The 26,877-nt window shown below is 39.0% G+C and overlaps 2 protein-coding genes across 2 annotated transcripts; one reads left to right on the top strand and one right to left on the bottom strand.

Moving 5' to 3' along the window:
- Positions 1-918: 918 nt before the first annotated feature.
- On the top strand, positions 919-1,619 carry LOC148415851 (interferon-induced transmembrane protein 2-like). Its single transcript, XM_088427546.1, has 2 exons — positions 919-1,053; positions 1,188-1,619. Exons 1-2 carry the CDS (start codon positions 940-942, stop codon positions 1,341-1,343), a joined length of 270 nt encoding a protein of 89 aa, XP_088283672.1. The 5' UTR covers positions 919-939; the 3' UTR covers positions 1,344-1,619.
- On the bottom strand, positions 1,203-23,262 carry LOC148415850 (uncharacterized). The gene is made up of 33 exons (XM_088427547.1): positions 23,133-23,262; positions 22,725-22,948; positions 20,333-20,494; positions 19,776-19,955; positions 19,088-19,208; positions 18,913-18,999; positions 17,950-18,124; positions 17,696-17,858; positions 17,355-17,543; positions 15,499-15,673; positions 14,762-14,892; positions 14,374-14,550; positions 13,879-14,000; positions 13,659-13,816; positions 13,197-13,424; positions 12,461-12,799; positions 12,228-12,376; positions 11,898-12,147; positions 10,994-11,164; positions 10,632-10,789; positions 10,399-10,542; positions 9,393-9,534; positions 8,712-8,863; positions 8,507-8,632; positions 7,819-8,035; positions 7,022-7,063; positions 6,861-6,935; positions 6,144-6,298; positions 5,930-6,016; positions 3,963-4,109; positions 2,757-2,927; positions 2,501-2,642; positions 1,203-1,402 (listed from the first exon to the last, which is right to left on the bottom strand). Exons 1-32 carry the CDS (start codon positions 23,260-23,262, stop codon positions 2,529-2,531), a joined length of 5,061 nt encoding a protein of 1,686 aa, XP_088283673.1. The 3' UTR covers positions 1,203-1,402; positions 2,501-2,528.
- Between the last annotated feature and the right edge of the window lie 3,615 nt (positions 23,263-26,877).

Raw genomic sequence — 26,877 nt, 5'->3', positions numbered from 1 at the left:
TAGCATTAGCATCTAGCTTCATCATGCAACTGCTCAACACAAGTAAAATACTTTGATCGCCCCGAAGAGATTCACAATGAGCGGGGGTTGCCATCTGGGCCATGAACCGATATATTTCTTTTTACCTTTGCTTTATTTACATATTAGCAGATAGCACGCAGTATTTGACATCAGATCATGAGACTTTGTTAGTTTTCACCATCTTCTGCCGTGTATGTTATTACGTGGGTGCACCATTTTATTTCCTTTTCTATGAACTTCCCTGTACTCCTTAGTTAGTTAGTTAGTTAGTTAGTTAGTTAGTTAGTTAGTTAGTTAGTTAGTTAGTTAGTTAGTTAGTTAAGCCAAAATGAGTTAGACACTCCTTTTTTAGAATGTCAAATGAAACCGGAGTATTGGGGAAAATTCAGCAAGCACTGAGAGAAAAGGCCAGAACACGTCCACTTCACAGTTCAGGGACCGAAATTCAAATCCATCTCGCTCTGGCCTTTCTGTGTGGAGTTTGCATGTTCTACCCGAGCCTTTGTGGCTTCCTTCCACCCTCCAAAAACATGCATGGCAGGTGTACTGAACATACTAAACTGTCCTTAGGTGTGCTGGTGTGCATGGATGGTTGATCTTCTCTGTGTGCCCTACAATTGACTGGCAACCAGTACAGGGTGTCCCCCGCCTACTGCCAAAAGTCAGCTGGGATAGGCACCAGTAGGCCTACGACTCTTGTGAGGATAAGCGGCTCGAGAAAATGTATGGCTGGGCATATATGTATATGCAAACACAATTTTGGAATGTATTTTATGTAACTATATTAAGTTAATGGACATAGCAGTTGGATGATGCCCAAGAAACAAGCCGTTTATGGGACTCCACCCACTCCTTTATAAAAAGGTGGTGACTGTCACCACCTCCATTCAGTTAATTCAGCCCTGAATACGAAGCAGTATGGAGAGAGGACAGACCCGTTCTGCAGCGCCCTCATATTTGGCCTGGTCCATCTTCAACACATTATGTTGCTGTCTGCCAATTGGCATTGCAGCTATTGTCTTCTCCTCCAAGGTAGGCCTTGTTTTCTTCTTGGTTCTTTATGCATCTTTAACTTATTTCCCCCCCCCCCCAAAAAAAAATCCAACTATAGTCTTTGGTCGCAGTAATGCCCGTGGTCCCTGAATGGTTCTCTTGTTTTATTTAAGGTACAAAATGCCAATGCTTCAGGGAACTCTGTCGCAGCTGCTGATGCATCAAAGACAGCCAAGATCCTCAATATCGTGGCACTGGTGTGCGGATTAATTCTCCTCTCCATCTTCATCACTCTCAAAGTCATTGAAATGAATGAACAGCAGTATTAGTGGAAGGCACTCTTTGTTGGAATCAGTGCTCAAAGTCATTTTCTTCAATGGACTTGTCTCTGAAACACACACAAGTGCATTTTGCAATAAAAAAAAAAAAGTTTCATATTTGTGTGGGTGCATGCATGTGTTCAAGTTTGACCACAGTTCTATTTGTATACCAATAAAACTCATAAAAATGTGTAAAATGCCATTGAAAAGTTACATGAAAAATGTGAACTGGAAAATCAACTTCACTACATAAAAACTGCAACTGTATCAAATCTCGAACTTCTACAATAATAAACCATTTCACATACAATAAAACTTCTTCGTTAATTTCACATAATCAAGAATAATGGGGATTCTCTCATGCTCAAGTTCTCTTTTGGTTTGAACAACAGTTAATGACAAATTGCAGTGCTTTGGTGTACTGGATTATAGAGCATAGACTTATTTATTTTTTTTATTTTTTTTTGGGAGGGTGAATAAAACGCCACCTAGTGAGTGACATTTTAGTGTCTGGCATACATACTCCCTCCCCCACTAGCCATGCCTACACTCTAAAAATACTATACATCAGGACTGCACATTCAAATCTTTTGGTATTCACATAGTTCACATAGTTCTATTTTAATTCATATACAATAAGAGTATTTGGTTACAAATAAAAATGATATTGATATATGATATATATAAAAATAATATATTTTTGCTTGAAATGTGCAGCGTCATTTAAGTCTCTGAAACTGCCTTTGAAAAGTAATCTAACTGCCAGTTTATGGGTCGTTGGGTGCTGCATGTGCCTTATTCATGCTCGACACTGTTATAACAGAAAACACACTGGCAGCAGGTGCCGTGCAATACCAATTCAGTGTAATAAACTCGTTTTTTTAGCACCTTTAATTAGCGATTGAAGGTCATTTCAGAACAATGTTGAATCAAATCAGCCATTACGCCCTGACATACTCCCAGGAACAAATTCAAAATAAGCGTATGCCAAGTCATTTTAATAGGTAAGTTTTATTTTGATGATGGCCTTCTCACCATGTTATACTGTCATGCAGAACATTAACAATTGTTGTAGCAATTGTTTTGACATTTTTCCTGAAGAGTACAGGAGATAAGCTAATTATTTCCTTCGCTAATTCGCTGAAAAAACTCAAGTTTCAACTTACATTTATGTTCTGCAATATGTTTCCTTTTTTATAAAGTATGCTTTTGGCCTTTCTCTGTCGCTGAGGGTCTTTGTCGTAAAACCCCTTGGTGCTGAGAGGCCAGTGATGTTTCTCTGTGTTTCCTCCCAAGTTCCTCGACTCCCTATTCCCCAAAGAAATTTGTGTTACTCTTCCCTTGGATCACACAATGCAGATAGTGTTCATCCTTTGACAACAAAAGAGGTGTTGACACTGGGCAAGTAATGGCCGCATTCACATTGTTTGCCTGTGGTAGTGAAGCAGAGGGTTCTCCACAGCTAAGAAGAGTAGAGGACTTTGAGCGTCCCTGAAGAGATGAGTCGTTCTGAAATGACCAATGGGCTTCTTGTGTGGACACGTCCAAGTCCAGTTTGGCTTGAAATAGCTCCCCAAGAGAGGCCTGCAGGACCTATAGTAGCACATGACAACAGTTAAGTCCTTATCACTATGTCAATGCCTGTTTGGCCATATTTGGAAGTGCTGACGTCGCCACGAAATAAAAACAGGTTTAGACGATAAGTAGACTATGTTGACACGATACATCCTTCATTGTTAATGCCTTGGGGGTAAATTGGAAAGTTGAATGTTGTTTGTGGGCTACAGATGCACCACGACCGCTTCAAGGTGTCGGGATGAGTATGGACTAGTGCATTCACAATCACTTTAGGATCAGTATCTGAAACACCGTAGTTATTAAGGCTTCCTCCATTGACCTCATATCCACACATATATACATAAGAACATTTTTTGAGCTGCTTGTCCTAACGTTGGTCTGGAGCCAATCCCAGCAGTCTTCGGGCAGTAGGCAGGGTACATTGATTAATGATTGTCAGCCAATCGCAAGGCACACATAGAACAAGCGTTGCCGCTCACAAACACACCTAAGGCCAATATGGAGTGTACATTCATTTGTAATGTGACATGCGATGTGGGAGGACACCAGATTACCCGGATAAAAAACATGCAGGCATAAGGAGAACATGCAAACTCCACACAGGAAGGCCGGAGCCAGGAAGAAACCCACTACTGAAGTCTATGCCCCATTAGAAAAAAACAAACAAAAAAAAAAAACAACACAATTCATCACTAGACTTAGATGAGTGTAAATGGATTGCTTTAAGTTCAGTGGCAATTTCTCCCTGCAATCTTCCTGTCCGAAGCCTCGCAATAACGAGCTACTGTTGATTACTTGTACGGCGTCATCTTGGGTTCGTGTTGTCAAAATGTGAAAATGAAGAAGAGACTGGTTGGATACCAATTGTGTCTGAAACGGGAAATGTATTGATCACTTCCTGTTCTTCAAACAGTTGGACAAGTTCATTCAAAAGTTTAGAAAGTTCAAGGTCATCCCCAAATCCTCAAATTGCATTCAAAAGATAACCTCTTAAGGGGTTTTGAGCAGCACCATGGACAAGAAGCTTGCTCTAGCTTCAAGGACCAATACCTTACAAAAGAGTCTTCCAAAGGCAGGGGCGGAATCATTGCTCATGTCCTTGGTTCCGACATGGGACAAACAGTGCAGCAGCAGCAGAGAAAAGCCCCCAACGGACTGGAGTCTCTGGCGGCGGACAAAGAGCGTCTCATCTGCTTCCTGTCAAGATGGACATATGTAACTAGCACAACAGTGACAATCTGTACCCTCTGAATTCCAATTTTAAAAAATAAAACACAATCTTCAATTAGTTTAATGCAAATCAAATGTTCTCACAATGTGGAGACTCCACACTAAATTATTCATATTTTTAGATTATGAATATCTTAACTTTCAAATCATACTTATTTTGAAATCACGGTAGACATATTTTGTTGTTTTGAGGGATTTTCTTCCTTGTGAAGAATTTATCTCAAATCATTCTAGTTTTCTTTCGTGATGCAGTGCATTCAAATGTTTTTCTTCTGATGTTCATCCACAATTAATGTGTTCCAACAGAAGCAAAGTCCCCCGAGTAACAGAGTTTATAACCCTGGTTGTTGAATTCCAGCCTGTTTACAGACTACAAGGCTCCACAAGTCTCAATGTGCCTTGCTGTGAATTTGGGGGGATGCACATCACTTGTGAAGCCTTTTGTGTGTGAAGGTCACCCGAGACAAAAACGTTCTATATCACCCAACAAAGTTGGAACTGTGCAGTAAATTGACTTTTTTTTTTATCCACTAGAGAAGACTTTGAGGCTTGAAGAAAGTGAACAACAGGAAGATGGCAGTCAGTTATGCGGTGAGAGTTCAAGCTACAATGGCATGCTACTCTCGATAGTTAATTCTTCTGAATTTTCTGAACGCAGAAATATGCAAATTAAACACAAAACGTGGAGACATGTGTGGTGAGAAATAAGTAAGTGTGCATTAAATTGATGAGGACCAAACAATATATTGATTAATATTGTTTAACACACAGATTTAAAGGGTGACTAAAAGTTTTGTTTTTGTTGTATGTTCAATTAAGTACCTCTCAAAACAAAATAGTTAATTTGCACACACTTGCTCTGTAATTATACTATGTACTGGGGTTGAATGATGCATCGTTTTGGGACTGCAAATGTACTCTCAGACAGCATGAGTTTGGGATTGACAAAGCTGCTCTTTTGTTGTTTGTTTGGTGTTTTTTTTTCTTTTTTTTAAGGGCTCATCCCCCAAACTTGCCAATAAAGATGTCACTCAAAAGAGCTCTTAACTGGTGTAGAAAAAAGCACTGCGTCTACATACATTTCTTTTGTGGCTGCTAGGCAATGCTAGATGTTAAGCCAGCTTGCACCACAACAGCATGCACTTTATATATGTCCTATGTGAGTCACTGCACAGCAGGAGCAATGTGACGCAGATCTTTTCCGTGGTGACATACTCCTCTCTCAACACGTAGCACTTTAACCAAAGGCGACCGATAAGTTGCTATGCATGCCAATCGCTAATGTGAAATGTAGAACTGGGAAAGATCCAGAATAAGTGCTTAGGTTTCCCGTAGACATCCACAGATGTCTGGATTCTTGTACTAGGGTGGAAAGCAAGCAGCTACAAAGAACTATTATTTGATATATTTTTTATTATCACACATCAACTTGTCAAAGGCATGAGCAGCTAACGGGCTGAAGTCAGCCATGACAAAGAGCTTGAGATCAAAAGTAAATATCAGCAATGGTATTTGCACTATTTTGCATCACAGATCTTTGAGACATATAAATGAAGTCTCAAAATTACAATTTTATTTTTAGATTTTATTTTTTAGTTCACGGAAGCTTGAGTTGAAGAAACTCCCAAATCACTTCCAAATCATACTGTCAGAAAAAATATTCATTTCTTTTCTCAAAGTAGTTCAACCCTACATTTTACTCAGGATTGCAGGGTGGCAGCTGCCATATTCACCAAACCTTGCAACCCAGTTTCTACCCTAATGTTCTAAATGATAACCAGTATTACTTGATAAAAGAAAGAATTCCTGAAGCCATTGTTGTGATAGTTGTTATGGGGAAGACTCGCAGCTATTTGGAGAGAAACAGTTGGCGTCTGTGGAGAAAAGCACAACATATCCATGACAGTGCTGTACTATGTGTACACTTCATGAATAAATTGAATAATTACAGGCACAGTTCATTGGGGAAATTATTTGAATAAGGAATTAAAGGTAACAAACCAGTTGTAGTGCATGCAAGGTGTGCACAAGGTAAAGTCCATGTTGGTACACCAGGAATTCTCTGGGGTTGAGGCATGATGGATTCAATGGGATCAACTCTCCCTCGCATTCCCACTGGCATTCCAGGACGTCCACAAATCTGTTGCCGCTTTTGTCTGGGCGTAACAAAGACCACTTATACATACAGTATATAGGAATGTGCATTCATTAGGGAAAATTATATGAGAGGGCTCAACGGAGTTTCAAGAGAGGTTATGACAAAAGCAATCACTATTTATAGTCGTTCATTATCAATAAACACATTTTTCTATCCCCACACAAACTTTCAAACAAAAACCATTGTGTAGTTTATTTTTATCCTGGCCCTCTCAATGAAACAAGTTCAACTGACAGGAAAAATGAGGGGAAAAAATGGGAGAAGGGTGAGAAGGATGAGTGACACTTGATCATAAAGATATGAGCATTAATCTGTTAGAATATTAAATGCTGAGTGAATTTTTTCTTTATCAAATACAGGAATATATGGAAATGATTTCCCTGTTAATAATTAATCATCAAAAAGGATTTGAAAGACTTAGGCTCAGGAAATTGATTTTTTTTTTCTCAAATTCACATATTTATTGATATACAGTACAGAATTGAAAAACATGCTGGTCAAGCCTTTGTGAATGTTATAAAATTGATTTGTGTGATGTTCCAATGATTTCTTTCTCCCACCTTTTAAATTTTGCTCCACTCCTTTTAGGAGCTGGAATAGAGGCGAACATTCCAGCAGCTTTATCCACTCCTCCTCTGAGAATAAAGGCAACAACATATTAATGCTGCACACGTCCAGCATTATAAGTACTACATATTTGTTTTTGCATGAAGGACGCTACCTGGTATTGTTGGGATGGTGACATGGCATGGTGCAGGGATTGCTGTCGTGAAACATCAGTGTATTTTTTATTATTTAACATTTGCCTGCCGTGACTATAGTGGAAACTAAAGCAAAGCTCTGAGCAAAATGTCAGCTGCTCTTTGTTCGGACTGGAATACAGCTGGGACATTCTATTCTATCTTCAGCATGGCATCTAACCCCTACTACACCCCATTCTGCCTATTTAAACAGCCAGTGTTATGGTCAGCGACACTTGGCAACGCTTACATGAAACTGTGGTCATCAAAATCAACTTTAAATCCATGATCAAAATGAGTTTCATGCAAAACGAAAGTGGTGAAACTCCAAGTCAAAATAGAATAGAACAATCTTGCAAAGTTAAGGAAGTTTATGAATGGTACCTTTGATAGACCTCAGCCAAAACAAAATAGCACAATTAGAAGCTCTGTTTCAAATACCTGCATCAAGGCCATACCATACACAGGAAAAAATGTCATTTGAATAAAAAAAAAACATAAAAATGAATCTATATGAATAAAGTTATATGTTAAGGGGTGAATTCATGACCCCTCAATAATATTATTTCTATGACAATAATATGGTCTGTTGTAATTTGATGGCGTGAGGGCAATGTTCTAATGTCTGCAGAAGGCGCAGTGCATATTTTACACTAAAGACATTAGCATGTGTGGGTTTTTGAATCGAGGTAATAATTAAAAATTAATAAAAAGGACACAAAAAAGTTATGTTGCATGAGACTAACATTTTTGATATTTGTACAATGCATTTTATTACCTCCAACTTGCTGCAAGTCATTGCCAAAAGTGTGCTGGTGACTGGGGTTAGTGTTGCTAATGACTTTCGGTTTATCCCCCACAAATCGCTGGTTCATTCTGTCCAGCAGAGGTAAAATCTTCCTTTGGAGCAAATCCATGACATTCCAAGTCGGTCCAGGCCGACACAACCGAATCAGGCCATATTCCTTGTACCAGAAGATCCCACGCAAGACTTCCTAAACCAACAAATGCAAAGAATGTACAATTTTCCTGTTTTCATTCTAATGCAATCCTTGTCTTTAAAAAAAAGTTTACAATTATTTGTATCTGATGTTATGACCTGCGGCTTATAGTCCGGTGCGGCCTATCTGTGATAAAAACTGTTTTGTTTTTTTTTGCTCAATTTTTGCCTCTGATTGTTATATACTGGTGTAGCTTATAGTCCAAAAAAATACTGAACATTGTTTCCAAAAAGATACTTTTTGTCTCAAAAAAGTAATGATTCCCCAATCAACAGAAAAATGTATTCAGCTTGAGCCTTTAAATTGCAATGTTTACAATTGCGAAGAATCGATAAATTGTGTCATACTTTTTAGATACGATTTCAATGAATGAGCCATTCACGGCAGTGGGAATATGGATATTTGTACTAAATCCAACTCAATTCATTTGGCAAAATAACTCAATCTGAAGGAACGTGTGCCAACCTGAGCTGTGTCACCGCGCAGCTTGGAAAGATGCCGAACAAAATGCAACTTAATGAGAGCGACATCCAAATCTGACAATCTGGAAGAACATTGCTCCCAAATTTCTCCCAGCCTCGGCTCTCTGTCCTGTGGTGAAGATTCGAACAAAGACCCATTAAGACGTTATATACTGTATAGTTTTTGTCCCAAAAATAAATGTTCCGACCATGACGAGAGAATTCCCTGTCCACCCATCTCCCCTTTGTGTGCTCCATTTGTCCTGGTCTTGCAGCTGCTCCATGCACAAGTCCATCATGTCGAGGCCCGACACCAACTCTGTGTACCAAACACAATGCTGATCCCACTCCTCTTCATCCACTAAGCAGCCAGAAATAAAATATAGATGCAGACAATGGTTAATCAGAGGTGTTTATTTGCTTCTTGATTTTAATTTAAACGATGCTTTGTGAGGATAAACTGTTTGAATTCTGGGTGCATGAATGTGTTGATGAAAGTAAGTGCATTTAGTCCACAGCAGCATGTAAAAGAGGCCTTTTTTAACTTTGCATATAAAAGAACAGCAGAATAGCGGCATTGTACAGTCAGTGCAGGGAAACTGACAACTCTGGCATGTTTGTAGCTATTCCTAGTAAAAGACATCCTACTACTGTATAAAGGCTAAAAACAAAGATAAACAAAAAGACATAAGATATATGTAAGGATGTCTGTATGGATAATATTATGCTTTGACAGACTTTTTTGCTAAATGTATGAAATGTAATGAGTTTCACTTGAAAAACTACTCTGCATTAAAATATATAGACTGTTGGAAGTTTCTACCAGTTATGGTATCCTCCACCTTGCCTCTAGAAAATCCTCATTGATAATGGCTGGCATCGAATCTTACCAAGGCTGATGATGTTCAATACATGCGGAGGGAGAATCAGAGTCAAGGCAGCACGCTGGGCCGTTCTCCTCTGGGCTTCGGCCTGGGCTAGGTCATGCATTTCTACAGCTGCTTCCCTCAGCGACTTGCCTGACCACTGGACCTGCAGCATAACACACAATCGAACACACGATTGATCACTAACGTACATTCAGGAAAAACTAAATAAATCTACATTTGAAAAATAGATTTTGAAAAGCATAAAAAAAAAATGTCCACGTCCTATCAACTGTCTGCCTGAGTGTTGTACTATAGCCTTATGACCTGAAATTGTACACAAAGTGCAACTCTTATGCTAACACTTTTGTTTTATCATTAATAAAGTTGCAGCTATAGTTTGGTATTCGGATAGCCTGCTAAACATTCTATGGAATAATCAGGGGGGTGAAAAAAAATTGAAAACCAAATAACACATTTCCACTTAAGTATCAAATATTTTTTAAAAAGTGATCAGTAGGAACGGCAACTGTGTCAGGCTGTCAGCATCAAAATGTGCAGTCATCTAAGTCAATTACACAACCTTTCAAAAGTAATCCAAACACGGAGGATGTAATGTTGGTGAGTATTAACAATTGCCGTGCTTGGCTTGACATATTTTTCCTGACATGTACACTAAAATTAAATGGGTATTCAGGGCAAGAGAAAAATGGCTTTGGCTTTTTTTTTTTGTTGTTTTTTACTAAGATACTCCAATTACTTGACTCATTTTAGCCCTAGTCATTAACATGTACTTTAGTGCATTATTCACCAAAAAACAAAAAGAAATCAAACACAAATAAATGGGAAATCCCTTCTGCCAAGTTTTACAAAATCACAAATAGGCCAACATGTTGATGCAAAGTGGGGAAGGAATTTTTTTTTCAAGTTCTAAAAAAAAAAAAAAAGTACAAAAATAAAACATAAAATGAATTTGGATCTATCCGGCCATCAATTCCACTATCCCACACTCAACTACATCGCTTCACACCTCATGATGGCAGCCAGCTTCTGCCACTCTGAGAAAACACCGGAAATAAGCTGAGTCCACATCAGTGAGAATGTCCTCCTCGCGTCGCCTCTGCTGCTGCCAGTAATAGTTCCGCACACTCATTTCTCTGTCCAGAGCCTCCTCCTGGCATCAACATCACAAACGATTACTAGAAAGGCATAAGACTGATATGTGTGAAGTGCTCTCTTTCCTTCTCCCCTCAGCCTGCTCACCTGTACGCTGTGGTTTTGATCCGCCATGGCTAGCCAGTAGGAGGCAGTGATGGGCACAACTGTGTTAGTGATCACATCCAGTCGGGTGCCCACCACCGGAGCCAACATAGCAGTTACAGGGTCAACAGCCTGAGAGCCATAACGGATGGCCACCAGACCTGCAGTGGATGCATGCATATTTGTTTTATCTTTGTTCTCGAATGATTACTACAGTATGCTATGAAGTACAGTATATAACAGTGAACTTTAGCTCCAAATGCAAAGTGTGAACAATCTCTGATTGTACACACACAACCCATTAATAAAGCAAAGATCTTGCATCAAATTTTCTGATTCACCTTTTATTATATTATTTTTTTTACCATTGCCTTCAGGGTCCTCCATGGTCCCTGCCAGCCCTATTGTTCTTCCTGAGATAAGGTCAGCCTGGCAACCCAACACGGGCACGTTGAGACCAGATCCCACTGGGTCAGGGTAGTCCATTCCCAGCAAGGCAGGTAATGGTGTGTCTGAGCCTGACAAAATCATGTCTCCTAGAGTAAAAAACAAAAAAACATCTGATTTCTCACGCTCATTAGCCAGTTAGTAAACATTAAAGTGTTAAGTGATCAATCAAGCCCCGACTCCGCCTATGGTGTTTGCAAACTCCGACGCTGGACCGGGGAAACCCTCATTTGTAGCTTATTGCTAGTTAGCTAGCACAAAAGGAGTGATGCAAATGGATTTCAAAGTTTACGAATAGCAAAAAAATAAATAAATAAATAAATCATCCTGGTTTCTGCCAGAAGCCAGTGTTAAGGCATGGGGTCCTGGATGCCAAAGTGATTTCACATTAAAAATGGAAAGTTTTTCATAGGTTGACATAGGTATGACATAGGTATGTTAGTGTGTTACCCACTGTGAATGTGATAGATTGGTAAAGCACTTAAGACAACATATGGAGTAAATCCTTTGTCGCAAATCCTCGAGAGCTGCTAACCTGCATGTTTTCAATGCTTCTTTCTCAAACACACCTGATTCAAAAGATTAGGCTCCTCTCAAGCCCCCGTAGAGCTTGTTGATAAGTTAATCATTTGAATCAAAGATATTGGGGAGAGAAACCTAGAAAAATGTGACACCCCCGGAGACTTGAATTTGAGACTAACTGTGTAGAGAAAGTGCATCCCATAATCAAGTCAAGCCAGAACATAGAGGTACTGTATTTATAAAAGTATTGCGAGACTGCGTAGATGTGCCAGTGCCTATCCGGTCTAGTCACTGTCTCACCTAGAGAGCCTCCATTCTGATGCAGCTCCACCATGGTATTGAGCAGGATCTCCAGCCTTGTCTGGAGCTGCAGCTGGCAATGCTGACTCCTCCTCCAGTGCAGATGAAGCTCCTCAGCCACTGCGCTAATAGGATCTTGCCAGCAGAACCCTTGCTTACCTCCCTGATGGAGCTCCAAAGTTGGTTCTGACCCCCACCCCTCACTAAGAGGCCTCACGATCTCAACTATTTTCAACATGAGCGCCAGAACCTAGGGAACGTTTTTGTGTTACAAATGTTTATTTTGCTTTCAATTGTCATGTTTAATGTTACTATATAGATGAAAGACACCTTGCTGTCTAAAAGGGTCTGGTATCCTCCTGCGTGAGGTACCAGCTGCCCAGCTCGGATGCTCGCACCTCCCACTCTTGACATTTGCCCACTCAGAGGCTCCATAAAGGGCTCACCCAGCAGGACTCCTCCCACTGGCAGCACAACACCTACACAAACGTTTTCCTGAACTAGAGTTGATGATTTGAAAACTTCCTCAGATCACATAATGTGATCAAAGTGGTCTCACATACCTGTCAACGGATCGAGACTGATGCCAAAGGTCAGCACAACATTTCCTGTCCGAGGATCCAGCATTGGATAACCAATCTGGATGGGTTGCGGCAAACAGATAATGGGGCATATATGTGTCGCTCCCAGTGGGTAGACAAGACCAGTTTGTGGCTGGATGGTAACAGCGAGAATAGGCACTGGGACCCCAGTGTCCGGGTCTGTCATAGGGGCGCCGAGCTGCAGTTTTTGTCCTGGTCGTAAGCCTCTGAGTCGGATGTTGGGCAGAGCTTGGTTTGACTGGCAAGAGGTCGGGTATGGAATGAAAGGAATCAGAGGACTTTCCCATTTCCTGGTGTCTCCTTGTAAGGATATGTGGGGAAATGAGAGGTTATTCCATTAGAACCGTCAATCGTATTTTTAATGTGTGGGTTTTGTCATTGCTTTAGCTATGCTGCATAATAATCTCTGTGGTTGGGAGAACGGCATAGTGAGCATTCCAAATTTAATCACTCCCTATAGTCAGTTGTTGGAATGGAACTTGAGCAGAATTTTGCAATGCATATACAAAACTTGTCAAAATGAAAAGGAAAGCTAAAGAAAGTCTGAAAGCAATAGAAAAGAATGACTCTCTTGCTTAGCATTTGTGTCAATCACAAATCCTCAATTTTAACAATAAGACAACAATAATGATATACATAATTATTGTGATTATTGTGTTTACATACTTCACTCCTATATTACCGCCATGTTACATACCTGAACACAAATCAGTCGTGACCACCACAGTGGAGCTTTCGGGGTCATAGGCAACATTTCCGGCAATGGGGAGAACTCGGCCGGTCTGCGGATGCAAGAAGAAATCTGGAGGAACTGCCATAGTGTGACCACTGCCTAGCAACATGTGACTGTGAACATTTGGTCTAATGAGGCCCGTGACTGCATCATAGTGAGCCGGGCAAGAGTCTCGCAAGGATCCGTCAGAACCTGGAGAGACCATTACAAACAACAAATCATTTTATTTATAACATAGTGCATTTAGATTGCAAGCAATGAGGGCGACAATTATGCTCCCACTTTGACTATGTGAACTGCGGTAGCTACAGCAACGTAGTAATTGAGCTCAAAGGCAACACATGCATTTTTTTTCTGTTGCAGTACACAGATTTACCAACAGGTAGCAGCATTCCTTAAAATTAGAGCGAGAGAGCGCGTGCTTACCAAAGATGCTTTCTTTACTCAGCGCAGTGCCTGTGTCAGGACAGAGCAGCTTGGCCCCTGTGCCTTCACCCAAGAGCCCCCAGCATCCCTGGCGCTGACATTCTGCTGACGCCAGTCCCCCCATGTCACCCACCAGAGACCTGAACCTCTGGATCAAACTGAGGGCAGAAATTAGTTAGTACATGAGAAAACCCGAGTGCCACTGCATAACTGACAATACTTTTGATATTGCCATGCAAATGATGTCTGGTGGATCTTGTCCAGGACTCTGGTGCATTCTTGCACTTGAGCTGTGAACACACTGTGGACCTTCTGCTGTGCCTGCTGCTCTTGTCTCAAGACCTAGAGAAAGCCAAATGGACTGTAAATACTCTTGTGATGTGACATGCCCCTGCTACTTTGTGAGATTAAATGAAAGACGGTGTGGGGCTGGTTGTGGCGCCCAAGAACGTGTATGACTTTATTTTGTCTTAAGTGGCAAAGCGTGGTCAATAAACTACACTCATTTGGGGTTGCATGTTACATCATTGAAAAAGGTTGAGAAGCACAGGATCACTCCAATTGTAATATAGAAAGCAAAAATAATAATAAAGATAGCTAATAGTAGTAAGTAGTTTGCTTAACATTCAGTGGTATGCCATGTCTTTTCAATTTGGAGTATCAAATGAGCAAATTATCAATTGGACCATACGAATGTACTTTACATTAATTCAACCTGAAGTTGATTGTGGAGCAGAGTCCTCAGGTTTGCAGCCAAAGACCTCCTGCGGACCATCTCCTTTTCCACCTCTCTCCTTGTATTGTCAAAAATGCCGCCTGTGCTTTCGTCATCCACCAAGTGAGGATGGAGCAGCCGAAGTTTCTCAAGAACGCCCTGATAAAGCTCCTTAACCTATATTTACAAAACAAAAGCACAAAAAAGTATTGAATATATATATATATATATATATATATATATATATATATATATATATATATATATATATATATATATATATATATATATATATATGTATGTATAAATACATATACTGTATATATATACTGTGTATATATATATAATTAATCCAGCATGTACAATATCTAAAGTGTGAGTTGTTCACTTCTGTGGTGAGCTGTCCTAGCCGAGCAGTGACGGACACACTGTGTTTGAGCAGCAGATTGTAGAACATATTGGTGCTGAAGGCCTCCAGATCCACCTGGTGCTCATAATCCCAGAACTCCTCCGACGACTCTTTTCAGACAAACACAAAACAGGTCAGTGTGACCACAGCCAACTACATAATATATTCTACAATATCAGAGAATGTAAATGTCCGCACCTAAAATTCCCCTAAAAAGGAAAATCAACTAACATTACGAAAAGTACCCTTCAACCAGTTGTAAAATGATGTTTCATCAAAAGAGTGATCAAAATATTTTATGAAGTTTGAAGGATTCCTTGGTGTCACTTCCAGTGTGAATGTGTGAGGGATTTGAGTATTAAATCATATTCAATGTACTGTTTTCTAAAACTATTTACTTTAAATAAAATCCTTCCGTGCAAAATTTTGCGATTCTTGTTGTCTGGTAATCTTTATGTGCACACAATAGTCTGTCATTCCCACAGTGCACATGACCATGGATGCATAACAGAAGCCTTCAGGCTGTGTAATTGGTTGAGTGGGAGTGACTGTTATGTCAGAAGCCACAAAGCTGAGCAATCAACAGTCAGTACGTGGATGTTTTGCTCATACATGAATATTCCATGTGCTGCAGGTGCACGTGGGGCAGAGATTTCGTAATAGAGAGGCCTTCAGGATGTTCAAGTTCGTGTGTGCGTGCGTGCGTGCGTGTGTACCTGCTTGAGTGGAAGTGGGTCCGATTGTGGCTTGTTGTTTTCTGTGAATTTTCATTTGCGAGATCACCCTTGAACCCTTTGACGCGTAATCCTCCATGTGATAGGCCATCTGCCGTGAGTGATACTGCGCTCTGATTGGCTTCTTCTGAGGCCACCCATACTCATGGAAAAGGATCTGAAATGTGAGTTGGACCTGCTTACCAAGAAAGGTTGGCTACCAAACCATATTATGTGCTACACACAAAAGTTAAGCATTATTCATCCTTGTGTATAAGCATGTGTATTTCTATAAATCACTTGTGAAATAACAGATGCAAGGAATCTCTGGTTCTTTCGAAACCAAATTAGTGAGTTCCCCGAAATGTGCTAACTACAAGTAGGCTAAAAACATGCACTAGCTATGATGAGCATGAACTAAACACTTATTTTCTTACATTTTGACAACCATTTGCATTGTATTAATTTTTAATTTGTAATTATTATGAAACATTGGAGTGAAATGCATTTTAATCATTTTGCACAAACACAATTTGGCGTCAATTGGAAATCTTTTCAATTTATGTCTGCAATCCATGTGTTAATTCTATGGTGCCTCGGTTCCTTAATGCAGCGATTCTCAAATGGGGGTACTAGTACCCCGGGGGTACTTTAAAGAATCAAGGGGGTAACTTGAGATTTTAAATAAAACAAACCGACATGCAAAAATCCTTAAAAAACAATTATTGAATTGATTGTTTCAGGAAGTTCATTAAAAAAAAAACTTTAAGATCAGTAGTTTGCTCAATTTCATTATTATGAAAACCTAGATTCTCCCCCATACAAGAATGTTTTGAACCAACTTGTCATGCGCCACCTCTCGTTACCTGTCAACTTAATGATTTATTTTTGTGAACACATCTCTACTAAGAACTCAAAAAGGACACTAAGTTGAATTTTAGTTGAAAACGTTAAATGGACTAATATTTATTTATAATTATTTCTTAATGAGAATAGGTCACACACTTTATGTTGATTATTTTATTGGGGACAAATATTAAGTTAATGGTTCATTTTTGTTAACAGATCTCTACTGTAACCCCAAAACAGGACGCTGTATTATTACATTTTTCTGTGGACAAATATTTGTTTACGATTATTATTTTTTGACAGGTCTGACACTTTATAATTTTATTTCTTTGATGACAGATTTCTTCTATGATCCAAAAGAGGATATTTTAGGTTGATTAATTTTTTGTGGACCAATACAAATGAAGTTTGAAAGGCTATAAAGGTTCTATAAATCTGACCCTGGTGGCATGTTTTGAGTCTTTTTTTTAACCCAATACAAATGCTTTGCACTTGGCTGAAAAGATATTTCAAAGGGGGTAGTTCACTGAAAAGAGGTTGAGAACCATTGCCTTAATGGGTTCACATTTGCCGTGTCCAACAACAGGTACACTCCAAAGAAGTCTTTTTTTTTTTTTTTTCACATCCATGTACACCCTATTGTTGGGACACATGAATGGCGCATGTGTCTCCTGTCTACCATTGTGATGCAGTAATAGGGGGGAAAAAAAAAAAAGAATCAAAGGCATACTAAACTCAACTTTTGAGATTGCTCAAAAGCCCACGTGACATCATGAGAGAATATATATTCGAATAAACGAATGGTCGTGAGACAACTCTAGTTTGATGGGATGGGCAAACCTGACAAGTTGTGATGTCCGTGGATTTCAGCTGGAAATTTTTCAAACTTAGTTAACTGAAGCAATTAGGAGACAAAGCTGTTTAGCTATAAAGGCATTTTTGCGTCATCCTGAAATTTGATCCCAAAGCCAAACAACCCAAACCTTTTGTGAGTGTTGTATTATACCAACCAAGACTATCACGCATAAGCACAAAATGAGGACAGCTCCAAATAGAAGTCCTCCTGTCACCAGCCAGTCAGGACGGAGTAAAAGATTTCTTCTCTTCCTGATGCCAACTCTTGTCATGTGGCGTGGAATAGTTGCAAAAAACGGCCCCGGCTCATAACACTGGCCGCCTGCATCCATCACTCGCACATACTGGTGAAGGACAACAGTGAATACTGGTGAAGGACAACAGTGAAAGTAAAAATAAATAAATCGACATTCTTTTGTTACATTGTGGTTCGGTTAATTCATCACTCTCTCATGAATTTTCATGTATAACCGTAACTTATGTCCTATTTACTTACCATGCGTTTGTGGTAATGGCTGCTCAGTCTGAAAACATACACTCCAGGCTGGTTAAAGACAATTGAAAAGAAGCTTGGTGGTGTCCATGATCGAGTTAGCTCCTCTTTGAGTTTTCTCAATGCGCCCCAGTCAAAGTCTTTGTTTGTGTTGTACAGGTTGTCACTGAGAAACAATTAGATTGAAGAATCAAGTTTAATGGGTATTTTGATAAGACAAAAAAAAAAAAGTCTTTTTAACCATGTTGGTTACTTACATGTCATACTGAGGATAGTTGTGAGTAGTGACAGTGAACAACAAAATATCCCCTAGCTGGAGACATGTTGTTGGGTTAAAAATTCCAGTGACACCATCCCTTGATTCCATCTCATCATTGTTATTCATGCTGATATTTTCCATTATGTGCGTATCCCACCGAAGAACAGGGGATCCTTAATGAGTGGAGCAGAGACTAATTACACTTGGACAAAAAGAGCATGGGCCATCATTTTAGTGTTTGATTGCTGTTTTCAATTTTGGAATTGCCTTGAAATAGTCGTGTTAAATTGTCAATGCTTTGTGTTTTATCAATAGGACTTGTCAAATTGAGTAACACAGAATAGCTCGAGCTCAAGGAGCAACACAAAACAATAAATACGATGGCCTCATAAGGTTTAAAAAAAAAAATCAAAACTTGACTGGTTGGCAGAACACAAACTACAGTGGACTCCCAGTTTACGACGTCCCTGCCTTACGTTTTTTTCACCTTTTGACGTGGACCGCAATGTTCTTTTTGTCTTCTCTTTATGCCGTTTTTTTCACCATCAAAAAACAACAACTCTTTTCAAACTTGGCGGGAAACGAGCTGGAGATAATCAAGAAACACAAAGAAGGCTAGGCTAGGCTACCCTCGCAAGGAAATATGGCCATTACAAGTTTGTCACATCACTCAAAGGTAAATAAATCCTTTATAAATTTTTTATTTATGATGTTATTTAATCGTATGCATGTATATTTTATACAAGTAGCACTCACTGTACTATTTTGTTGCCAATTTTTACACAATTTTGATGTTTTTACCTGGGGTTTTACACGCATGAGCTAATTAACATTGGTTTCTATTGCCTGCCATACGACGATTTCGCCTTACGATCCCAACCCCCGATTAATTTCGTATTACGGTGGTGCACTGTAATTAATGTGATCACAAAATTCAATAATGTATTTTCTCAGGTCGAACCATGTGGGTGGCTCAGCTCTGCAAGTGACAAAAAGCGTTGAAGCTCCTCCGGGATTCCGCCGGCAAGGAGGCCGAAAAAGCCCATTTCTGCTTTCAGAGAGCACATGACAAAGGAAAACGAGACATGCATGGAGAAGCACAACAAATAACAAAAGTGCTTGCGAGTGTGCCCGACCGCTTGTCTGAACAATGTTGACTGGGCGTGAAAGGGTGAGACGTTTGCCACACTGCAGGCTCCCGTGAGAGTCCCACTGTTTAAAGAGCGTCTCCAGCGCCATGCCAGAGAAGCTTGACACCTGGACACAAACAGTAAAACTGTTGTCATAAGTAGGTCAGCAAGATGTAAGAAAGGCTCGGCTATGGAAAAGGATTTGTTTTAGTCATGTGAAGTGTAATTGCAATAAAATCAGATTTATTTTTTTTTTCCGAGCTCTTCGATGCACTTGGTTACTTTTTTCTGTTTTAGACTAAGCTGTAACGTAAAGTTATGCGATAGACTCAAAGTTCTTCAAAGGTGGGAACGTAAGTCCATTCTTAAAACAGTTGGATCAATCGTAACCAAATTTGGATGAAAAATGGAAAGATTCACTACTTATGCCAATTTGACCCAACCATAGCAGTTAATCCAATTTTGGGGATTGTTTTGTACAGAACGACCCGCCAAGAACAGCCAAGTACATTGGGTCATATTGACCCGATTGGACTGACACCGATTGGACTAATGTTGACCCAACTACTTTCAGAACAAGTTATGTGCAGGGTAAGCGCTGATGAAAAATCATTTAAGTTTCCTACTTATTTCGGATATGTCGTTCTATAAGTTCACATGAAAGCAGATGTGCTTACTACTGACTTTTGCTCACCTGACTGTCAGAACCAATTACCAGCTCCAATCCTCCACTGGAGTTGCAGCAGAGTTTCAGTAGAGTCACAGGCCTTTTTCTGCATAGGCCCCCACACGCGGTTCTCCCAGGAGGTTCTGTGCAAATACACACACCTAGCTCTCCATCGTAACCCTCATAGTCTTCTGCAGATGGGCACGCCTACAGAAGCGATGAAGTTAGTCTAATTTACACTACAGTACATCATCTTTACGCTTAGATTCAAAAGGGATCGTCAGTGTTTTGAGTTATGCAAAGAGTTCACTGTGTAACTATGTGAAAGGTTATTTACTCTGTATTGAGGATGGTGACACAAATCAATCCGTGAAAGCATTACTGGGAGTCAGTGTTAAATATTAAATGACATACACCATATGTGGAAAGCCTTCACTGGACTTGCTCAATACTTTGTTGATGCACTCTTGGCAGCATTTAAAATTTCCAATCAAGTGGAGGGAACCACAACATTGGACTTTTGCTTCGCTTTTACTATTTGCATCCATGTGCAGTTTATGTATCTGTCTGTGTTATCACATGACCTGTGTCCTGCAGTGACGTGACCACTCCTGTCGGTCCAGACAGTCTCCAAGTTGACTGCGTGTTTTTCCATCCCTGCAGATGCCGTACACTTTGTGTACACACATATCTTCCCTGTTAGACGGTTGATAGTCGAGGGTACATTGGCACTGCCCGTCGCTCCTCTGTGGAGAAGTCAATGAGGTTCTCTTATATAACTGCAAGCACGATTCAAAAAGGTTGCATGTGCTCTGACATTAAAGCGAATATCCGAACTATGGCTCGGGGGGCCATTTGTGGACCACTGTTCATTTTTATGCGCGCCGCGGCATATACCAAAAATTACTTATGTTACTTATAAATTTCTTGAATAAATTTGTAGGGCTTTTATCTTTATTCAAAGTGAACACAATAATAATAAATAATAATAATAATAATAATAATAATAATAATAATAATAATAATAATAATAATAATAATAATAATAATAATAAACAGATAGTAACAGCACTTCTGTTCATAACACTTAGCTGAATAAGAGCATTAATTTTTCCTTGCAAAAATTATTTCCCCAATATTCTTCTCTTTAATTTATGAAAAAGTATCAAGTAACTGCTTTAAAAATGGTAATCTTACGACAGATTGCTCCTGTTTTGGTTTTGAATATGGAGATGGGATTCGGCTGACATTCAATGAAGGTGCAGATATTTTCTGGTATGCTGCTGCTGTGATTTGACAGACCCAAAAAAAACAAAAACAAAAAAAAACAAATATTTAAACAATATGCAATTGTTAGTTTGATTTTGGTCTGTTTTTTTTTTTTAATAAAAAAAAAAAAAAAAGTGGCCCTTGCATCCTTTGATTTTTCTGTATGTGGCCCATGGAGGAAAAGGTTTGGACACACCTACATTAGAGAAATCTGATTAGAAGCTTTAAATGACTTTTCAGCACCTGCACTTTATTGCACCTTAATTTAGCACTCATGAAAGCTTCATGAGGAATACATTTCATAAAGTCATCAAACCATCCTAATATTGCCCATCAAATCGCAAGCTGAATTTGCCTGCTCTAACTCTCACCTTTTTTTAAATTCAGGAAGCACTGACATTCCTCTCCTGTAAGTTAAATGTCCTTAGATATTTATTAAGTTATTCAGGGGTGGATACAACTCAGAAAATACAAAATTTTGTGGTTTCCTGTGGCTCCGTACCCTACTACAAATGATGGTCCTTTTCACTGTGCAGGAGCTATAACCAAATTTACCCAATGAGAACCCAAACAGGAACAATCTGTACGAAGGTTATCTATACTGTTACAGTATGTGTTGTGTTTCACAAATACCTTGCACCTTGACACAGAACAGAAAGTGGGCCACACAACTGCAACTCATACTATTTGCTTCACAAACGGAACCTTCATTCATAGCGTTATCAATAGAAAATATGTTATTGCCAGTTGTCAGGTTTCTTGTGATTTTGCATATTGAGATTCTTTACTATGAGCCAATTGAATTTTATTATTTGAAGTATGTTCTGTAGTTGTCACGCTTTGAAGCGTCACAACACTTTACAGCGAAGTGTAAAACAACCAGAGGTGGACAATTCGTCTGTACCGTACTGTACTGTCGATCTGTCGCCATATCTTTGACATTCATGCTTTTAATTGTATACATGCATATATTGTGTGATGATGTGACTACAAAACATTCTACAAGTCTGGTAAACGTCTATTATATGAGAATACATGACTGAATACTATCCTGTCGCCTCTTTCATTTTTTTCTACCCCCCACCCCAACCCCCCATTTCTACAGATCACATTTTGCAATCTAATACCCATCTGGAAAATACACTCAAATCTAATTCTCCATGAGTGCAACACAAACTGGAAATAAGACACTGCTAGGTGGAAACCTAATGCACTCGTCTTTCATCATAGTACAACTGATTGTTCAGCTTCTTTAACTGCTTCTCCCTGTGCACTACAAAACCTAATCAGTCTCAAATGATAAAAAATGCTGAATAGTTTGGTAGAGCAGCAATTCTCATATGAGGGTATGTGAAGACACTTCAAGGGGGGGTGTAAGAATTTAACAGGGTTTCTGCAGCTATCAGAAATTCTAATTTATTGCTTTTTAATGCTGAAGGAAAGCATACATTTCCTTACAAAGTAAGAGCAAATTAGTTGGAACATGAATTGCTAACTTGTGTTACCGTGACCCCTTTGCAAAATGTTGCACGTCATTATTTGAAGTTTTATACGAATTGTGAATTGCCATTACGCCCCTACCCTGCTGAGGAACAAACATATGCAAGAGTAGGCTCTTTTGAGCTTATCAGTGGGAAAGAGAATAAACAGAAGCTCTCAGGAGACAATACTTTATTCAACATCATTACCGGACATAAACTTTTTTACCTGAAAGTTCTGTCCCTCCTCTGGGCAGATACAGGTGTCCTGGCCAAACAGAGGCTGCTTAGCCACAGATCCACATGGGAGGGGTGCAGACAGACCTGGTCTGGGACAGTAATGTTGAGGAGGACACTTTAAACAGCTTTCTATTGATATACTCTCGGAAGAAGGTCCATAGGTTCCCCTTGGACAAGGGATTGGAGTGATGCTATCCCGTAGGCAGTAAAAACCTGACAGAAAAAAATAACGTGTGTCATTTCATATACATGCACATTATGCACACAGTCATAAAATCAAGGGGTATTTTTTCAGTTGTGTGATTGCATTTTGGGGGAAATACCTCACAATTCATATGAAGCTTAAAATAAAACAAGCAGGAGTATTAGAGAAATGTAGTAAAACATTGGAACATACCAGGTTGACAGGATGATGGCCTCCCTTGGACATATTGGCTGATATTGCTTCCGTAAACAGGATGCAGTCTACAGGAAAGAAATAGGCACCAAAGACACCTCATGAGATTGTCACAGCATCCCTCCAGCATGGCAACAACTGAATATCCTGCTGTACTTCTGACCCGAAAACGAACGAGTAGTTGTAGCTCTGCACATTTGACCACAAGCGCCTGTTAATAGGAAGCAAAGTGAACATGAGAGCTGTAGTCTTTCGTCTGCATGACTTTCATTAGCATGCTGAATGATTAATGAGGCGTCTGAGGTAAAGTGACAGTGACAGTGTAGAGGTAGAATAGAAAGTATCATATTGCTCTATTTGTTCTTGGTCCAACCATGAAACTGATTAATGATGTGGCTTTGCTTGAGTAACCTTTTTCCAGAACTTTTTTTGTTTTCCCCCAAACCAAATTTTAACCAAATTGACATTTCGATGCTGGCTTCTCATGCTAAAAAAAAAAGATTGTGCTGAACAGCACAGTTTGCATACGAGTGAAAGTGCTCTAAATGCATCGTGTGTGTGTGTACCAAGCACTTGAGGTGTACTTAATAATGCACTCCTTTAATAAGCGTTGAAAAGTTTACTCTACAATAACCTGAAATAGGCCCACTGCCAAGGAAGTGATGACCATGCAAATGTAACTATTAGGAACAAAAACACAGTTAATGCAAGCATGCAAACAAGTGAGCGAGACACAAATACAGACTGAAAACAAAGAAACTGATGACAAATTTGGGGTGCATTATAACAACTGCATTTGCCAGTTCCTAATGAGGAATGAATGAACAAGCTATTTTCAGTAACAGTTCTAATGCTTCGTGCATTTGTCGGAAAAGGCCTTATTCTGCTCATTTTGAAAAATTATCCTAAAAAAAGCAATATTTTTGCAGCATGGCTAATAAATGTCCCTAACTGTTGCATGTAAACCAAGTAAAAGAAACACAGTATAGCTACAGTACGTCAGGTTCAAGTGTAGCTGGGGGAAGGGAAGATAGTGGACCCCAAAAAATACAGAAAGGCTGGGAGGTTGTGGCTCAAAAAAAAAAAAAAAAAAAAAAAGTTTCATAACAAACTGAGAAAAGGAGCTACTGGCACAACTCAATACAAAGTATGACAAAACTCAAAAATGAAATTAAATCACAGAAATCAGCAAGTGTGGACAGGGGATAGTCGGAAGGGAAACTCAGATTGAAGAAGATGTCAATAAAGAGTGTGATGACACTCCGGCAGCATGAAATAAAGCCAACCACCCGACAACTAAACATAACTAAACTGGGATTTAAATACACTCACACTAAATTAGGAGAAGGCAAAACAGCTGGACCGGCACGAAAGGCAGGGGAACCTGATTGGTTGACACACGGGGGCAGCTAAGCAGACAGGTGAACGAAATCATTCTAACGAGTACACAGACAAGAAAAGGCAGATGCGAGGAGAACAGAAACATAACTAAAAAATTTGAACATAACCACACAAAACCAGAAAGACAAAAAATCCAAAACCAAAGATATGGCAATACTTGGTGAAAATGAAACTAATTAGTATCACTATTTTAATTCTGGAAAGGTCAGATATAAGACTATGAAATGGCAATATCTTCTAAAACAGAACCTTAAATTACCAAATGCAATATGAGCTGTGACTGGCTGTTACCTTAAAATGGCCACCTCCTGCTTATTTTTAAATTCAACAAACACAATATGAATCAAAGGGTTTTAGAATATTGCGGCCACCTAGAGCATATTATTAAAAGGATTGTTTTTTTTTTGTTATTTTTTTTTACTCCTTTAAATGAATAGTACTTTCAGTCTTCCACCCTGTTTACTCTCTAATAGTGGCACAACGGTCAAGGCTTGTGCCATTCGCATTAGTCAGTGTTCTTTGCGTCATTGGATTTTCTTATCTGTAAAGTAAATGTAAATTCTGGGAAACTCCTCTACGCTTTCTGTTTTTAAAAAAAACAAAATGAAATTTCCCTGTGAGTTTTTCCACAGAATTATTTGACCAGCAAACAGCTAAAGAAGGTGGCTAATCCGCGCCGTGTTTGAGTGCAGATCAGTTTGTAACCTCTGTTACTCATTTTTTTCTGTGATGCTTTGAATGTTTTGACAATCGTTTTGAATTGCCTCGTACATGAAACCTGCAATACAAATAAATTTGCCTTTGCTCCATGTGGCAGTAGATTTCATATATTCATTGCAGACACTGCTAAAAGGATATTTCAGCTTTTCTTCAGACATTCAGAAAATGTGTATGTCATGTTGAATTGATATGCGAGAAGGTGATGTTTTTATCAATGTTATTGTGTTTATCAGACTTTGGACGGCCACTATAACCTAGTTAGTTCATCATGGCAGCCGTGGACTATGACCTTGAGTTGAAGAGTCGTAGCTTACCCAAGACTCCACTTTCACCTACATACTCATGCCATGTTAGCAGCAGAACATACAGCAATGGCATTGCATTGTGCAAAAGTGCAAAAGTCCTTTTACATAATTGGAATTGTTGATTTTTTTTCTCCTTCTGCTGTGTTAACAAAAGTGTTTTTTTTTTGTTGTTTTTTTGTTTAAGTGAAGCAATGTGTACGTTTGGCCAAAAGCACTTTCTGTAATCAGTTGAAGTCAAACTTTGCCCCCCCCCCAAAAAAAAAATTCCATTCATTTCCAGAGAGAGGTTCAACAAAACATGAATTTGATTCATCTTGGAAATCCACACTCTTGTATTCAACTCATCCTGGGAATGGATTACAAGAGCATAAAATTCACAAATATCAAATATTTCACTTTTTTTTTGTCATTTTTATTATAATAATGTTCAAGCGCAAAAATAAAATATCACAAATTCAAATATTTTAAATTATTCGCCTCTATTTCTTAATTTATTCAGAGATTCACCTAAATTCTTCTTTCAGCATACTCAAAAATACATTCTATTTACAGCTATTTATTTTTCATTTTTTAAATATTTTCACAAAATTACATTAATTTTTCAATATTTACACTAAAAATTCACTGACATTTGGCAAGACCACAGTCAACTTAACAGATCCTATTTGAAATTCAAATCATTCACACGTTCATTTCACCTTATGGAGGATTTTCAACATACCCCAAAAAAATCCCACTAAGCAAAAATTCAAGATTTTCAGCCATAATAGATAAAACTAAATAATGCACAATTTATGTTTTTGTTGTTGTGTTTCTTCAAAAAGTTCTATTTTTTTTGTTGGAATCAAACAGTTTGAACTTTAGATCGAACTCTTTAAGTTAAACTTTAAATTAAACTCACCCCTACCAATGTTAAACATTCCCAATAACCAAATATTCATAAATGTCACTGTTAAAATACCCACAAAAAAATCAAAATTTATCAGTAGCTCTGTTTTTGTATTTTGCAATTTGATCATTGTTTGACGGATTCAAACCGTTCCAACTATCAGTTAAGCTTTTGTGTTTAACTTTTTAACTTTAGAGAGGACTTCAACAGCATCAGAATGGAATATTTTTTCTCTATCTTCTTGCTTATCATAGTATTATGTTTTTTATCTGAAAGTGGTTTGACATCATAACCCCCTAATCATTGTGTGTCCATGAAATGAAAGTTTTACAGTAGCGGCTCATCTGTATGTGTGTGTGTAGCACCTTTGTGTGTGTGTATGTTGTGCTGTGTCACCCGTGTGACCCTCCACGTGTTGACTATTGACACG

The sequence above is a fragment of the Hippichthys cyanospilos genome, chromosome 11 (genome assembly GCF_059441005.1).
Source record: "Hippichthys cyanospilos isolate Australia breed blue-spotted pipefish chromosome 11, RoL_Hcya_1.0, whole genome shotgun sequence".
In the NCBI taxonomy this organism is placed as follows: Eukaryota; Metazoa; Chordata; class Actinopteri; order Syngnathiformes; family Syngnathidae; genus Hippichthys; species Hippichthys cyanospilos.
This window is presented reverse-complemented; position numbering and strand designations above follow the sequence as displayed.

Coding starts and splice junctions, on each gene's coding strand:
- LOC148415851 (XM_088427546.1), top strand. CDS start 940: ATGGAGAGAGGACAGACCCGTTCTGCAGCGCCCTCATATTTGGCCTGG. Junction 1,054..1,187: donor CTATTGTCTTCTCCTCCAAG/GTAGGCCTTGTT, acceptor GTTTTATTTAAG/GTACAAAATGCCAATGCTTC.
- LOC148415850 (XM_088427547.1), bottom strand. CDS start 23,262: ATGCTGGAGGGATGCTGTGACAATCTCATGAGGTGTCTTTGGTGCCTA. Junction 17,544..17,695: donor GCCATTACCACAAACGCATG/GTAAGTAAATAG, acceptor GTCCTTCACCAG/TATGTGCGAGTGATGGATGC. Junction 12,800..13,196: donor CACGACTGATTTGTGTTCAG/GTATGTAACATG, acceptor TATCCTTACAAG/GAGACACCAGGAAATGGGAA.